At 43.1% G+C, this 17687-nt stretch overlaps 2 protein-coding genes across 3 annotated transcripts in view; one reads left to right on the top strand and one right to left on the bottom strand.

Annotated features, from left to right (window-relative positions):
• Window positions 1-8585, top strand: part of MAP1B (microtubule associated protein 1B) — a 93211-nt gene extending 84626 nt beyond the window's left edge. Inside the window, exons 6-7 of the mRNA XM_078067209.1 lie at window positions 2651-2889; window positions 4094-8585. Coding sequence (XP_077923335.1) covers window positions 2651-2889; window positions 4094-4249 — 395 coding nt within the window. The 3' untranslated portion in view covers window positions 4250-8585. The remainder of the gene's footprint in view (window positions 1-2650; window positions 2890-4093) is intronic.
• Window positions 8586-14286: 5701 nt separating this feature from the next.
• The window catches only part of MRPS27 (mitochondrial ribosomal protein S27), a 99179-nt gene continuing 95778 nt past the window's right edge, over window positions 14287-17687 (bottom strand). For both annotated transcript variants that reach the window (XM_078067210.1, XM_078067211.1), the window contains one exon: window positions 14287-15528. In XM_078067210.1, the coding sequence (XP_077923336.1) occupies window positions 15289-15528 (240 nt within the window). In that variant the 3' untranslated portion in view covers window positions 14287-15288. The remainder of the gene's footprint in view (window positions 15529-17687) is intronic.

The following is a 17687-nucleotide window of genomic DNA, read 5'->3' as shown; positions in this document are numbered from 1 at the left end:
GACTGTGTTGGCATTGGCCTCAGTCACACCGGCCTCAGAATCGAGCTCAGGTGACACAGGCCAGGAGCTCCCGAAGGTTTCGGGAGCACAGGAGTGCCAAGCTGAGCCTAGCGTAACCAGTGTAGGCCCAAGATTTAGATTCAATTCTTTTATGAAAAAAAATTTTTAAGTAAAATTATAACATTTTTTAAAGTTACAATATTTAAAATTAAAAATTAGAAAAATTTTAAATTAAAAAGAATCGCCAGTCTAGAGTGACATGCACATTAAAGGCAGTGCTCTGTTTTCTTACTGGCCAACGAATATCATAATTTCAGTTGACCAGTACCCAGTACAAATTGAGAGAAAAACATCGAAGGCTCTTCTTAACCCCCTCTTATGCCACGGTCTCACTAACAGAGAGTCGGGATTCTATTCCAAGTTGAAATTCAGTTGGTAGAAGGAGATATCTCTGACTTCTGATCATTTCTCTTTTGGTCCCAATTCCCTTATTCAATTCCCAAAAACCCAGCAATAACCTGGGTTTTTGATGGAACAGGTCTCTGATGGCCCAGCTTCATTTCTTTGCTTCAAACCAATCATAGGGATTTGCATTAATACATTTTATTTGCTTTAAGTAGTTATTCAGGGATTTCAGACCTCTGTTCACAAAGTAATATAAATTGACCCAAACGTGTAAAGCAAAAAGTAATTTGAATAACATTTCCTCGTTTATTAGGGAAAAATCTGGTAGATGAACCTTGGGCCTCTCAAATTCTGTGCATTTTAGGAAGTATCATTTATAGCTGCCAAGCTGTACTTTAAGCAGCATGGAGGATCAATTTCAAGCCTGAGTTCTCATCGCATTTTCTCTTTGTACATGCATGCAGAAAACAAACTGAATTTGTTCATGCTTAGAACTAATGGAAAACCACCAGATAATTAACCTCTTGGTCTGAAAGAGTTGGCAACCGGCCTGCACTTAGGCGAAAACATGACATCCTTTCAAACAGATAAAAACCAACTGAAACTCGCTACCAAACTTGCCAGATATAGCCACTCTAGCCCACACAATGGGGTTTTTAAAACATTTTTTGTGTGTCATTTAAAGAGATATTTTTAAGGCCAAGTAATAAATAAAGATGAGTTCATTTGAATTTACTTTGAAGGTGCTTTTCCAGTAGGTTTCTAAAACAACACAACTGCATTATTAATTGATTTTTTTTTTTTTTTTAACAAATCTGGATCGACTGCTGTCAGTTCTCTCAGTTCGTTTAGTGTTGATGGTAGTGATTTAGCGCACAAGGGAAAATTGTGGACATTTTTAATCATTAGAACTGTAGTTAATAAACTTCCGCTATCAGTCAGAATTCTTTGGTAGGCCTAAATATGGACATTTTGAGGGTTTTTAGCTCAGATTCATTAAAATGGCTGGTTATTCATTAAAAATGAGTCAGTTTACCCAAATATCAGTTTGGCTGATTCTCTTCACTCCCCCACTCCTTCTAAAACTAAAACTGGACAATCGAAGGAATTCACTGGTGGTTTGACTCTGGGTTGACAGTCTTTAACTATCCTATGGAGAAAGGAAAGAGGATTAAGTATATAGGATCCAGCTGGTATTTTAAATGACTTTATAGCAGTGGTCTCAAACCAACTGCACATTAGCATTATTTGGGATGCTTTTAAAAGACGGTGGTGCCCAAGCCCTGTCCCAGCCCAGTGAAGCCAGACTCTGGGGTGTGGGGTCTGGGCATCAGTATTAGGCTTTTTAGGTGATGCTAATTATACAGCTAGGCTGAAGGACCACTGCCTTAGAATGCCAGTTCTGTTAATGTTCCAGAAAGTTTAAACCTTCTAGCCAGAACAAGTCAGAAAGCCATCTCATCAGACAAGGTGCCAGGAAAGTTTTGGGTTAATCTGAATCTTGACTTTGCCTGGGCTTTCTAATTTAGACTCCCAGTGTTGGCAGCCAGATGCCCCTTTCCCCAGTCTGGTATGTCTTGATTGGCTAGAGAAGCCTAGTGTTTCTGAACCTTCTTGTCAAAGTTTGGTAGCCAGCCTTGCCGAGGGAGAGATGTCTCACTTTTCAGAGTACTGTGCTAGGACTGAATATAGTGTTTCATCAGTTTATGAACAAGGCTGAGTTCTGGGGGCCTTGGAGATCATAGGAGGTTAAAATCTGAACCATTTACTAAGTCAGATGTTGGAGTATAATATTCAGCTGTGAGCAGAGTTGCTGTCACATGAGATCCTAACATGAATTACTAACATTGCTTATAACTGTGGTTTGCCAAATGCAGAGGCTTCCTTTTGACTTTCAAAATTGGTTTCTTAGATCACTTTTCAAATTAGGATGCACATTAGCAGCTCTTTTAGGAGGAGTATTACTCTCTAGTTCCATCCTTTGGGAAGGCCTTGGAACTCTTCTTTCTTTCTAAGGGGTTGTCCACAAAGAAAAATCATCCCATTCTTTGCTTCTCCTGTTGAGATGGTGAACAACCATGTTATGCTTTCTCGTTACCCTTTACAAGAGAGAGAGAAATGCCCAAATGCCCCCTTTGCATATCCTGCAGGACCTTCTTGGGGATGAGTAGGAAAGGAGTACCGGACCAGTGGGTCTCTTCGCATTTCTGTGACCCTGGCTTTTCTCTTTGTTTGTTTACCAAAGGACCAGGAAACACCAAGCCTTCCAAGCCCTCAGCTGTGCCTCCAGGCCCCCCTGTGTATTTGGACCTGTGCTATATTCCCAATCACAGCAATAGTAAGAATGTTGATGTCGAATTTTTCAAGAGAGTGAGGTCATCCTACTACGTGGTGAGTGGGAATGACCCTGCTGCTGAGGAGCCCAGCCGGGCTGTCCTGGATGCCTTGTTGGAAGGGAAAGCCCAGTGGGGCAGCAACATGCAGGTAAGAGCCCCAGGACAGTGTCTGCACTGCACATGGAGCTGTGTCCAGAGGCGGAGGGAAGGAATCGTTTAAAGAGGCACCACTGTGACTGCGGATCCGCATGAGGTGCCCCATGGGTCTCTCCCACATGAAATATCCTGAGGACAAAGTGGATTTCACACACGGAAGATAGTCTAGAATGTTATTCTTGGTACCACCACTACCACGGTCTGGGAGGGAAGCCATTTTACCATCCTAGGCATAATTCACTTGTCTACAAAATGGGCCCAAGATTACTTGACCTTCCCTCTAATATACCAAGAATCAAAATGCTATTTCCATATGAGAGCTACTCAAATTGTCTTTACTCCTTAGTGTTTCACAAATAGACCAAAGCTAGGAATATGGCCATTTAGAAAATCACCGGGCCAGGTGAAATCCCACGGGAGGAGCATTACTGAAAATGGTCCCCAACAGGACCCTCCCAGCTCACAAACATCACATTGTAACTGGCTATGAACCACCTCTCTTATTTTGGGGTGATCTTTGCTTATCTCAGGTTTACCTGTGGTTTTGCATAGTCACCTAGTAAACTGTGTTTGCATAACAATAAATACAATTATTTGCTAGGTAATCATCTTAAATCTCATGAGAAACACCCAGTGGCCTCCTAATGAGTATTAGATGGAATTTTTACCATTCAAACTAGTACCCACCCAGCCAGCCAGCCACCCACCCACTCTACCATCCCAGCCACAGACATAAAGATAACAAATCTTTGTTCTCAGGATACAATATTAGTTACACACAATTGAGCGGCAATGATAACTAAAGTTCCTTGGATTAAATATGCAGTATCTTTCATGCAAAATTGCCCAGGTCTGTGAAAGGAAATACAAGCAATCCCACCTTAACTGAAGCCCTTCTTAACACTGAGTATTTGAAAACTCGATGATGAATATAGATGAACTAATTGACTGGTCATGAGCTGCTTTTGGTTCCAGTCTTTAACTCTCTCAGAAAAACTTAATTTTTTACAGCTCTATTTTGATTTCTGGAAAATGTATTAAGTTGGAAAGTCCTTTGTATCTCTTGAGAAAAAACAGAAAATTTTCCTCTTTCCCCTTCTTCTTTTAATAGTCTGATTCATACCTTATTATTGCTCTATTTTTTAAATCAGATTTCTAGCTCTGCCCTTAACCAACTATTTTCTGTCTCCCTGCAGGTAACCCTGATCCCTACTCATGACTCAGAAGTGATGAGGGAATGGTACCAAGAGACCCATGAGAAACAACAAGACCTCAACATCATGGTTTTAGCAAGCAGCAGCACAGTGGTTATGCAAGATGAATCCTTCCCTGCATGCAAGATTGAACTGTAAAAACCAAGGCCAGCCACACCACAGGATTTGAACTTTGTTTCCAGAAATTCTTCAGTTTGAAACCACCTTTTCTAAAAAGTCAATTCGTCTAAATAAGTCACTGAACTGTTACCTGCCAAATGCTATACTGTGTCACAGTGATGCAAGTCACTAATATTTCTTAGTTTTTGCTGATTGCTAAGGGAAGTAACAGTATTCCCACAGTAGGGTTCAAGTTACTGCAAAATTACCTACCCCAGTTCATCTCTGCTGAACATTTGGAAACCATGCACTAGCAAACCCAACTGACTTCTGCTAGGTAGAGGCATTTGTCTTAGAGAGAGAGAGAGAGAGAAAGAAAGAGAGAGAGAGTGCGCGCGCACAATGAGAGAGAACACAGGAGAGAGAGAATGAGAAAGGAAAAGAATGCAAGAGAAGGAGAGGTAATGGTAGAGAGTGCTGGTGAGATACCCAGAGAGAAAGAGACAGAGCAAGGTGGGGTAAGGAGGAGAGAATAACCAGCACTTAGGGCTGCATTTTCTCAGGCAGTCTGTATTCTGTAGTCTACATAGGCCAAGTTTTCAATTTGTGTCAGTCTGAGTCATCAAAAAGGGTCTTCATTTTCTAAAACAAGTTAGCTGGAAGGAAACAAAAAGAACAAAACTTGTTACGAGGGCATGTGAGATTTTCACGCCTTAATTAAGCTCCTTCAGTTTGAAGGCTGCACACTGACATGATGTAGTGAGCGCAGACTGGATGAGCGAGTGGTTTGAACCCCATTCCGAACTCTCAGACTCTTCAGACACACGAGTAGATTGATCTAAGGCATGCTCCCAGCATTTGTCCACCCAGTTAGTCCACTCGGGAGTCACTTCACCTGCATGCGGAAACACCCAAGTCCACCCCAATTAACAAGCAAATACCAAAGCGGTTGGGAGTACACACGGTAGACAATTTGCCTTAGAAAGTGACTTGAATGTACAAAGATACTTGATGCACTTATTTTTTAATGTGAGACCGCAAGTTTATAAAACATCCGTGTAGGATTATAGATACTCCAGTTAAAGGAGCAAGTGTGTGCGCATGTGGGAGGGGGACCTAGAAGCTGCTCTGATGGGTGCAGCGGTTTGATGCTGAGTCATGTGTGTTGAATACCACCTCAGTGCACCTGTGGCCGCTCAGCCGAACAAGTTGAGCCTATCATAGCTTCTCTACTACTGCAAGTTCCAAGATCGAAATGGCTTCTATGATCAGAACTGGGAGCACAGTGAATCTTATGGTGGAAGAGGTTCTCGACAAGTGTACAGTATTTACCTTCCTTTGTCTTACATTGGCTTTTTTCCTTTTTTTTAAAAAATTTTCCATTACTTTCAGCATAATTATGGGAACAAGTGTACAGAAGAGTTTTTTTGTTTTTGTTTTTGTTTTTAGATATGTGAGAACTTTTCATAGATGAACTTTTTAACAAATGTTTTCATTTACAGGAAAATGCAAAGAAAATTTCAAGTGACAGTCTTTTTTTTTAAGTCTTTCATAAGACAAAATAATGTTTCTTGAAGTTCTGGTGAGATTGAAGTCTGATGTTGCAGTAATAATATTTATTAAAACCCGTAAGTACCAGGAATAGTGATACCTCCCACCCCTTGATTCCCCTAACATACAAACCTGAGTATGTGTTATTTGAGAGTGGGGCAGAATGGCACGGTAGGCTACTTTCCCAGGCCTTTGCAAGTGTATCACCCTGTGGTATTCTACATCCTTCTTTCAAGACCTTTAACCATGAGGTAAAAGAGCCAAGACAAGTTCAAAGAACCCTAGCAAAAATTTGCTTTGGGATTTTCTTTTCTGGAAAAAAAGGTAAAAGAAATAATTCATTGAGAGCAAATGAATTCCCGTCTCCGACGATTCATCATGTAGAGTTCAGAGATCATTTCCATCATTGTCGTCATTGAACTATGAACCTGGAAGCCAGATCATGATTAAAACTGACGTCAAGTTTCAAGTTGCAGATCAATGCACCCAGTGTTCAGATGTGGCAAACTTCTCAGTGACAACTGTGCTGTGCTCTGTCACGTTGTGTTTCCTGCAGACTCTTTAAGATCTATGGAGTAGTGAACAATGACCTCATTTTATTTTCTATGTTAGTTATTTATTTCAAAATTAACATTTTAGTTGATTTTTGTCTGGTAAGTGTATGTTTTGCACTGCTAACTAACTACTATGAGGGTTTAAACAATGCTTCTTCAGGGTCCCTTCACGGAGGACCTATGCAGTCTACTTAATGCTGTGAATTACATTTTTCAAATGTTTTAATTTTTTAAAAAATTAATATTCTATTTTTTTTAGGCTTCTCTAAAAATGCTTTTATTTATTACCCCATTTCTTTAGAGTCCTTAAGAATGACACATTGATAAAGGGTACAAAAAAATCACACAAAATGGAAAACTCATTGTGACAAAAATGGATTTTATTGAGTATAAACTTACCTACTTCAAACTTATTTTATGAGACCACCCAAGATAACTCATGATAATTATTTACTGGTTAGTTGAGTTGGTTAGGTCCACGTAATACATGGGAAGAGAAACTGATTTCCAGCCTTCTTGCCAAATCCAGACCTCTGCTTGATTTTTCTTTGATAGAAGATGGAATTATTTTCCAGTTTCCCCAAATTAAATTTAACGTGTGCATTATTTTGCTTTGTAAAAAAATACAAACATTTTGGAGAATTATAGCCAATCTTCAATTATAACCATTCTATCCTACTCCTTTTTTTCCTTTTTTTTTTTGCTATGGGATTTAATGGGAAAAATACACAAAAGCTGTCACTGGTCAGCTGGCTCTTTTTCCTACGAAATGTAACGGTACCTTTTTCCATCCATTGTTCTCAGTGATGACCGCAGAGCTTGAGTATACCAGGAAAGTCAATATTTGCATTGCAGGTCGCTCCTGTCCTTCCAGACACCTCTCCTACCTGTGTGACTAACCTAATTTTGCTAGTTCCATAAGTACACAATTAGTTTAGTAACAGCCATCACAATGTACCATGTACATTCATGGTGAGGGCTAGAGATTGACACAGACTTCTAGGAGCTTTATTCGTACTGATTACTTAATCCAATTGTACAGATTGAATATTTGAGTGAAAGGAATTTACACTGTTTAAATGACGAGACTCCATCAAGAGGGCACTCATGATCACGAACTTTTGGTAGTATTCTTAAGCAAAATTCTACAGAGACTAAATGTTAAGAGATGATCCTCCACTTTCAATTTTAACGAATTCTATCCCCTTTCTCAAAACCCAACCCCCATGCATGCTTTCTCAGTCTTGTGGTGGGACTGGATACAATGACCCCTTCCCCCCCCAACACCATTTTCCATGGAGTTCAAAAAAAAAAAAAAAATTTTTTTTTTTTAAACCTTACATATCCTAGTGAATGGTTTCCCCAGTGTATATGAATGTTTTAAGTGTCTCCAATAGCTTATGCAGTTTAGGAGCTTTTCAATACTCATTTAATAAGATTCAATCATTTGCTAATGAAAATTCTACCACCTTCCATTTTCTCTCTATTACCAAATTTCAGCTCTCAGGAGCTGCTCTACAATTCTGAAATTGCTTTTCTTGCCTCTCTTTAGTCACCTGTCACAGGAGGTTCTTGCTCGGTAATGATATTGTGAGTTAGATTAATAACATTTTTTTTTTGTGCTTCAGATTTAGAAGAAAAGATTTGTTTCCATTTGAAAGGAACTGTAAGCTTTTATCTTCTAACCAACTGAACAACACACCAAAAACAGCCTAGGGATGAGCATTTCTTTGAAAGCAATTAGGTTATTCACCTGGTATTAAAACTATTGACTATTAAAAAAAATCTGACTTTATTAAAAGGCAGCATCAAAAACTGAAAAGGAAGGGAAAAAAATAAATAGCTTCTCTGCACTCGTTTGGAGCTCCCCAAACAGGAGCCATCAAGATGAGGCATCAAGACCGGGCTGCCCTTTCGAGAACACCGTGCAGCCGTCCTGAGTCGTGCTTACCTGCGCTGCATGCAGCCTTCTCTTTCCGGTCCTGGAAAGAAGTGGTCTTGAGCCCAGCTGAGAAGCACCTCCACTCCTCTCTCTTGTTCTGAATGGTGTTTGTGTCAGTCTGCAGCTGTGTATGGTATTATGTCTTATAATCCTGCATCACTTCTATCCTATCCAGTCATATCTAATGTAGAAAATTAGTTTTCAGTGAAAGTAATATGTAGTGCTTTTATGATATTTGTGTGCAATATCCCCTCTTCCATTGAGGATATTTGATGTAAAAGAAAAAAAAAACTCAGTTCCACAATAAAATACAAAAGTGGCAAAAGTTCATGTGTGTGCTGTGCTGTCCTTTGTCTTGTGTGCTGAGTTGGGCTCATCAGGAGTTGGGACTTGCCACCCACAGTGGGGGAACACATTCACTCACGAGGGCTGATTGTGTTCTTTTCAGTGGCTCCCTGGCTTTTGGCAAACTGCAGAGAGGGCCTTGTACTATTTTGGTAACTGCTACATCGTTACCTTTTCTAACCCACCCCTGGAGTGTGTTGGGGTCTAAGGACAGAAACTGGGAGGTGAAGGAAACAGATAATTGCCATTATTGCTTAAAAAGAATCCATAGACCAATGCAGATGAAGGAGGATATTGGGAGGGTTTCTTATATAAAGCAAAACACAGGTTTTAGGGGCGCCTGGGTGGCTCAGATGGTTAAGCGTCTGCCTTCGGCTCAGGTCATGATCTCAGGGTCCTGGGATCGAGTCCCGCATCAGGCTTCCTGCTCCTTGGGAGCCTGCTTCTCCCTCTGCCTCTCTCTCTCTCTCTCTGTCTCTCATGAATAGGTGGATAAAATCTTTAAAAAAAAAAAAAAAGATTTAAAAAAAAAAAAAAAAACACAGGTTTTAATCCTAGGTCTGCCACAGACGGCTGGCTCCCTGACCTCAGTCACTTTATCCATCTGAGGTTTCTTTACTTCCCTGCAAAATGAGAGGATTTGACAAGATGGTCAGACTGGGTGATCCCTCCCAAGACTGACTTTCTGGGGCTCTACAAAGCCATCATGTTCAGGAATTACATCTAATACCATATCTGCCTCTTGGTTTCTTGCTCAGTTACAGAATAAGCTTATATAACTAACAATTCCCTGTGGCTTTGACTGACACCCAAGAACTAAAAGCTGATTTAGGGAAAGTGATTATAAATAACAGAGTATCTGAAAAAAGAAGGAATTTCTTAGTCATTCAAATGATTCTTGTACCTTCACTCTATACCCTGCAGTGAGTAATACTGTGGGGATTTATAAAGGCGAACAAAACATAAAGTGCTGCCCTAAACTGGGGTGACAGGGGTTCCCAAAGTTCAAGGGTGAGGAAGAGCACCAGAAGGGATGTCTAAGCTGAGACCTGCTGTGTGTGTGTTGGACAGACGCGACCTCCAGGCAGAGGCGACAGCTCACACCAACAGAGCGGCAGCAGTTATGCCGGGGCCACCCGGCTCCGAATGGCGAGCGTGCAGTGAGAGGCACCAGCACCTCGACTCCTTCCACACCGTCACAATATGCCCACGGAGGGCTCAACGGAGACTTCCAGGGCCTGGCCCTGTCTTCAGAGATGATCCTGTGGCCTCAAAAGGCGACTGCAGTATGACCTGAGTCATAAGGATGTCTCTTTGTTACATACACTCCTTTTATCTTATATTGTGCCTCCAAAACCCTGGGGCTTCACGAACTGGTCCCGTTAGAAGTTGCTGTTTGGCAGAAGGGATCTGGAAATGCCCCCAGAGATGAAAGGGTTTAGCATGTGAGAACTCAGGGTGGGAAATCATCACCAAGAGATTTTAATTACATCTATCACACTAAAGTAAGTTATCTTCTATTCCACTGCCAAACTACTCAGTTCAGGATGTCTTTCTGGCCGGAACCGAGGGTGCGGGCCCATCTGCATTAGCCCGGGAACTGCCCGGGCTTTGGCTCTGCAAGTCCTGTGTCTTAGGAGGTCATCGGTCCCAGGGAAGCCCTGCCAGGTGTTCACCCGACCCAAACCTCCCCACGTGTTTCTATCCCACTCCCTCCAGACCCAGGCACAGCAGAGATGGGGAGGGAGTTAATACCCTTCCAGCTGGTCCTTTTCTAGACACTGGACGTGGCGTTCTTCGGTTTCTTTTTTCCGGTCTTCCAGGTAAATCAACAAAGGTCTGCTAAGGTACGGACTCCACCTTCTCTCTCTTTATACTTATATTGCTCATTCTAAATGTTTCTCTGTGTCCCTACAACGATCTCTCGATAAACTCCTCACTCATGAATTCTCGGGCTCTTGCATAATCCCAGATCACTATTTCTTCTTTGATTTTATACTGTGCATCTTGAAAATTCACTGGAGTCATATATGCACATTGACTCTTGGTCACACCCAGTTCCTTGAAGATGAGCAGTTCTTCTGGGTAATTCTGGGGGTGTTCCTGGCCATGTTTTCACAGATGATGGAGCATCATAGTAAGGACTGCTTCATGGGGTGATCTCGCCATAAAAAATAGGCACAGCTCCATTTCATGGCTCAGACTCTCTCCACTCAAACCAGAACTGCATGTTACTGTAATGCAGTCTCATGGATTTGAGCTGATGACTTTTACAACTGCTATCTCCAGTCCGTACCTCTTCTCTGATCTCCAAATTCAGATCCTGCTGTCTATTAATAGTCCCATTTGGATGGTTAATAAGGATCTGTAAAATAACTCCAATCAAATTTAACATGCCCCCAAACAAATCTTTGATTTCCCCAAACTACTTCTTCCTGTAGGCTTTTCTACCTCAGTAAATGGCAAACTCATTACTCCAGTTGCTCAGGTAAAAAATCTTGGCCCGTCAGCAAGTGTGCTGGCTCTTCTTTCCAAATATATCTCGTCCAACCCCTTCTCCTCACATTTACTGTGACTGTCTAAGCCCATCGTTTTTCTCCTGGATTATGGCGGTAGCCTCCTAACTGATATTCCCGTGTCCAATCTCTGCCCTCCGTGTTCGTTCACCACATAGTAGCTAGACCAGCAAACCCTCTGAAACTGTTAGGTCAGAGCACGCCATCAGAACCTGCAGATGGGCTCTCATCTCAGAGTGAAGGCCAGCACCCTTACTAACGGGCCAGGGGGTCTTACACCACCTGTACCCTCCCGCACCCCTCATCTCCTGCTATTCTCCACCTTATACTTTCTGCTCCAGCCACACTGGCCTCCTGGCTAGTCCTCTGGCACTCTAGGCAGGCTTCCATCTGCACCCTTGGTGCTGGTTCCTCTGTCTGCCACACTTCCACAAGTAACGCCATGATTCTCACCCTCACCCTCACCCCTGTGGGTCTTTAGTCAAAAGTTATTTTTCCAGGAAGGCCTTCCCTAACCAACCTAGTTGAAGTTGCAACCTCCAGTCCCTACCCAGCATTCTCTTTTTCTCTTCCTTGCTTTCTCTCTCTACCACTTATTACCATATGACTTACTATGTACTCGTGAATTAACTGTCTCCCTCCACAGAATGTAAAATGCCATGAGGGAAGGGATCTTGGTCTATTTTGCTCCTTGCTATGTCCTCAGTGACTATTTTAACAGTGCCTGACACACAACAGATGTTCAATAAATATTGGTTGAATGAATGACTGTACTTGGTCTCAGGTTGGCCTGGGGGTTATATGGTGCAGCTGCTGGGAAGTGGGTTTGGAATTGGACAAACTTGGGTTCAAGCACTGTGAACCCACTTATTAGTCCTGTGGCCCTGGGCAAGTCACATAAGCCTCAGTTTTCTCCTCTGCGAAATGACGGTAATAATCCCTGCCCTGCAGGGCTGTTCTAAGTAGGTGGAATTAAATCAGGTAGAAATGGGCATTCACAAAGAGGAGTTGTTAAATATAGTTTTTTAATCAAGATGGGTCCAATGATGAGCCAGAGCCCGGGAAACACTGATATCCAACAGTGGCCCAGCATACTGTCACTGGAGGAACCTTTTAACGGGTACTGGTTTTATTCCACATACTATTTTAGGCATATCAACCTGGGGGTGGTGGTTTAAGGATTAAAATTTTGAACTCTGCTGAGATGAAGTATTGTAGAAACCAAAAAAGCAAGTGAAATTCTCCTACCACTGAGTACATGAGAATATAATGTACCTATTAGAAATCCTTTATAAATCTTCCCTACATTCCTTGATCGAGCATTTAAAGCCCACAATGGAATTAATTTTCAGATGCTTCTTGTAAGAATAAACTTTGTTTTCTGAACATGTCCAGCTCACATCTGGAATCCCTAACATTCATACATAATAAACTCAGAGCCTGAGTGTAACTGTTTTAAACAAAGATCCCAGGGGTAACTGCCACAATCTCAGGGGCAAAGCCACCGCCTTCTCCAGACTTCCTTGTTACCATATGGGTAGGAGCATCCTCACGGCAGCATGCAACGTCAGCAACAAAGCCAACTCAACGGGGAAAGGAAAGGTTATTTTCAAGCTAAGAAGCTGTTATTTAGAATAAAAGGCAATTTCCCTAACACAATGATGTTGAAAAGCACTCCTCTTACCCCATTTTCTAAAGGAAGATTTAAAAAATTTATCATTGTCAGAGTTTGAAAAGTTCAGCTCTGAAGATTATTAATAACCATTTAATGAAAATACAACCATACCACATTTTCTGCTTTTCATTCCCTACAGCCAAAGCCCTCTGAGCCCATGTCAAACTTCATCCCTTCCTCACCATGCACTCCCAGGGAGGTTAACTGGGTGCAATGGTGTAGAGTCCCGCTGACTCATAGGAGCTCACATCATAGCAGCTTCATTTTGGAACTTAGGACTCCTGGTCCCAGTTACTTATCGCCCGACAGCAAAATCATATAAATCATCATTTACTCTTTTCCATAATGGACTTTGTTTAGGAAGAATAATAGCCTACCCTATATTACTGCATATTTTATACTCATTCACTTAAAAAGCAACTATTATTTTATTAGTTAAATATTAAAATTATTAAATGTTAATTATTTTCCTAGCCTGAGAAATGTCATTTGTACAAACATTATTCTTGAGTCTCATCTACATCAGCGCAAAAATGCCTGTGGATGCCCTGCTTACATATCCTCAGCCAAGGTTTCTGACCTTGGCACTACTGACATTTTGGACCAGGTACTTCTTTGTCATGGGGCTGCCCTGTGCACTAAGAGATGTTTAGCAGCATTTCTGGCCTCTACTCATGAGATGCTAATTCATTCATAGTGAAAAAATGACTTTAATAAACTAATTTTCAGGGCCTGTGAGTACATGGAAAATCTACAACAACAAAAATCCCACACACATATCTGATATCCACAGCCAGATAGAAGGTGTGAAAACACGAAGCTAAGTTTTGTGCCAAGGCAACACGGCCCCAAGAGGAGGAGAGTCAGGTACTGTGCTGTTGCTCAGTGGGAGTTTTCATGCTCCCCACTCTGATAAAAACTGGAAATCACATGCGACAGGGACAGATGGGGAGGAAACAGAAAGCCAAATTATGAGCTGCAGTATTAACATGATGCTTCGTGCCATGATGGTCAGTAATTTACGGAGCAAAAGGGGCCTTCTGATTCATCTTGAACCTTCCTCTTGATATAATAAGGGAGTGGCTGAAAAAGCCCTGCCCCTGATAAAGCAAAATATCACAACCGACTTTTGGTCTTGACCTTCTCCCTAAGTAACACTCGGCTCTGCTCAGCCACGAGGCCCTGCGCTGGGTGTGCACTGCAGCTACGGCTGTGGTCAGCACGCCAGGAAGAGCGGGGCCAGCCTCACCTCAGCCACTTAGTTTGCTTCCTCATTCAAGAATGGGGTTACTCCTACCCCCCTCAGAGGGCTGCTTGAGTTGTCGGCACACAGTTTGTCCTCAATACGTTAATGGTTGTGGTGGTGGTTACAAATGCCGAAGTCTGATAGAGAAGGAAGGTTTAAAAAATGCTGCTCAAAATCAGACTAACCATATTGATGGTGTGACTTCCTCTCTTCCTCCCTTCCCTAAAAGACAAAGAATACACCAAAAGAATCCCAGAACATTTATTTCCACAGGTTCTTGATAAAAGAGCACAACCTTGAATAACAGTTTACCACTGAACGTAACAGCAAAATTACATAGCAAGCAGGAGCTGCCCCTGGACCCTTTCACAGAGAAGCTTCAGGAAGGAATTTCCACCCCCTGACGGTTGCACAGTTACGCATGTCTCCTATGTACTACAAGCCCCATCCTGCCTCTTGTTCTCTCCTACTTCTCCAACTGAAATGTGTGTTGACAAGCTGTACGTGTGGACACAAAAGGCTCACTTTACCTCCTTGAGGAAGGAGCTGAGAATGTTTTGGAAAGAAGTTACCCCAACATGATGGAGAACCCAAGCCATGGCTTCAGAGCTAGAGCTAGCTTTCTCCTCAGAAGCCCTTCCATTCTAAAAATGTCACCGTGGGTGCCTGAAATTTGAAAGCCAGTGGGTTCATGGTGCTGTGTTCACTCCTGTCCTCAATTTCTCCCAAGTTCAGGTCTGCAGGGAAGAGACACAGGGGAAGGAGAAGCTGAGACGTGTGGGCATCCCACACCCAGCTCAGGCTGGGAGGACACAGAGCGGGATGAGGCTCAGGGTACGCAGTTTGCCACTGAGGAGACAGAGACCATTCAAAAGCCTGTGCTCGACACTAGGCTATTCAACCACGGCCTCTCCCTCCACCACCGCTATGGATTAGGAATTTTCAATGTTCAACACTGATCCCTGACCCCAGAAACCCCACCATAAGCCTGAGAGCACCTTATTTAAGGTGCTTAGCTGGGGCTTCAGTCTGACCACTTGCCACTCACAGTTCTGCAGCCCTTCTCGGCATGTGATGGGAAGTCACAGTGCCTTACTACGTTGACCACCGTGGCTCTGATCCCGCAGACAGCCTGCTTTAAGCAAAGGAGAGGCCAGAGGGAGGAGGCTGAGGCTGCCCCCACGGTCACTGTGAGTCCCAGGATGGGGCTAGGGAAGCTTGTGGTGGGGACTGGGGCACTGTGGGCCTGCTAGGCAGACGCCTTTGCTGCTCTCCGGGCCTCGTGCTCCTGCATTGCCTTCTCCCTCTGCTCCCGTTCCCTCTGAATCAAGTGCGCCTGCTCCAGGTGCCAGTGCTGCAGCTTCTGCTCGTAGGCTGCCATGTCCTGGGCTTCGCAGGTGGGGAGCTGTTCCTGCATAAGCTGGGCGGTCAGAGTCAAAAGGCTTTCTGACTCAACTCTGCCCAGGGCCTCAAGCTTGGAGTGCAAGTCCTGTTGGAAACAAAGGAAAAATAGAGGAGATGGGGGGTGGGGAGGAGGGTGCAGATGGGAGAAGACAAAGAGGAAAGGAGATTAAGTCACTTGCAAAACCTCCACACATTCTGCTTGCAGGAAAAGGCACTTTATTGGGAACCTGTCATGCTGCCTTTCATCTAGACACTACAAGCGTCTGCCCCCCCCTTTTTTAGTCCAGCAATTTTGCTAAGATGCACCAAATGTGACTTCTCTCCCTTCACTCACGAACATTAAATGGAACTCCATATGCTGAGATTCCCTATGTACTTTCTTGTTTTAATCCACAAAGACAGCACAAGTCTAACAAACCTACATTTCTGCTCTGACCTGCACCAAAGCAAGCAGCGAACTCCCAGAGCAAGGCACTCTAAGACGCACACAAAATGGCAGAAGCAGCTGATAAACGGGAGCAAGCCCATCCACATCCTTTCCTTCAGAATGACTGATATAAATGTTTGCCTACCCAGGGTTTCTTTCAACAGATGGAAATCATTTCAAGACTTTTCTACTAATGGCATGCTAAACAGCTCCCATGAGTGCTCGCACTATTATAAGCTTCCACCTGCTGAGCTCCACTGCAGGTCCGCCTTTGCAAATCGACTGCTTACGGCTCCATCTGAAATGGCATCTTGGTTTGGGCGGTATTGTATTCCTGGAGAAGTCAAGTACTAAAAACACTAATCTCCTTAAGTGTTTCAAGATGTAGATCATCAAGAGAGAGCCACTTACGGCCCCAGCTGTAGCTTATGCCACACATCCCCATGTCCCAAAAACAAATGCAATTCACTGGCATAGGCGATGAGGCCTGTTCCAGTAGCAGGGGTGGAAGGTGGGCAGGATCCATGCGTTGAGGAGTGGCTAGAGGCCTTGTGTGAGGGGTCAGTCCTGTAAAAATGGACCCCAACCAAATTACCTGAGACTAATAAAAATCAGGCCACAGGAAGAAAAAGAAATGTGCAAGGAGAATTCTTTCTTTCTGATATCACTTTCTATGTGGGTTGGGGCCAAGGAGACAGCTTGGGACACCAGGATAAGGACTCGAATCTGAGTCAGTAAACTTTTGTTCAAATCCCCAGTCAGTCACGGGCCAGTTCCTCTCAGCCTGTTGTCATGTAACATAGGAAAAGCAGCATCCACCATGCAGAGCCACAGTGAAGATGAATGAAATGCACTGATGCCTAATATGCAGCCAGCAGCCAATAAATAGGTCTTTTTTGATTTTCAAAACAATGCATGTGTAAAAGAATGAGGACTGAGGATTTAATGCAGCACAGATTTCTATTCTCTGAGATTAAACATATAAGAAACAAGTGGAAGAAGTAGTCACTTTTAGGAGTGTTACAGCAGCATTTTTTGTTTGTTTTTCAGCCTTTCCTAATCTGCAAAGTTAAGAGGAACAGGTAGGAATGTAAGTTCTTAACTTAGCTGCCAATTCTCTGTGTACCTAATATCCATCAACCTTTCTTTTTTTTTTAAAGATTTTATTTATTTATTTGAGAGAGAGAGAATGAGAGAGAGCACATGAGAGGGGATAGGGTCAGAGGGCAAAGCAGACTCCCTGCCGAGCAGGGAGCCCGATGCAGGACTCGATCCAGGGACTCCAGGATCATGACCTGAGCCGAAGGCAGTCGCTTAACCAACTGAGCCACCCAGGCGCCCTATCCATCAACCTTTCTTTCTCAGTCTTCAAATTCTAAACGAGGGACCTTGAAGAATGACTTTTCAGAATCAGCGGGAGGAACAGCAGCTGCAAGTACAGAGGAGTCCTTATAACATGGGGACACGGTATTTCACAGCTGGTTCCACAGCATTACTGAACAGAGCTACATGTCATCATCAGGCAAAATGACACCTCTCTGCCCCAAAATGACACACTAGGTCAGCTGGCATGGATAGGAAGGTTTCCTGCTTTATACAAAGAATTCTTTAGGCAGCACATTTTTCTCTTTGCACTACATAGACAAGAAACAAAGCAAAGAAGAAGCCGAGGGGTTAACCTGTAACACAGCTCTTCTTCCCGGACGCAGATCACAGAATATTTTGGGCCATGCAGCTGTAAAGCTACCAAAGGCAGCTTGAGCGTTCGGGACTGTTTGGAAAAGAAACTGGTTTACATCTTCCATGTAGTCCAAAAA

This window comes from Halichoerus grypus, chromosome 2 (genome assembly GCF_964656455.1).
Source record: "Halichoerus grypus chromosome 2, mHalGry1.hap1.1, whole genome shotgun sequence".
In the NCBI taxonomy this organism is placed as follows: domain Eukaryota; kingdom Metazoa; phylum Chordata; class Mammalia; order Carnivora; family Phocidae; genus Halichoerus; species Halichoerus grypus.
The sequence above is the reverse complement of the archived record's forward strand: the minus strand, read 5'-3'. Positions and strand labels throughout refer to the sequence as shown.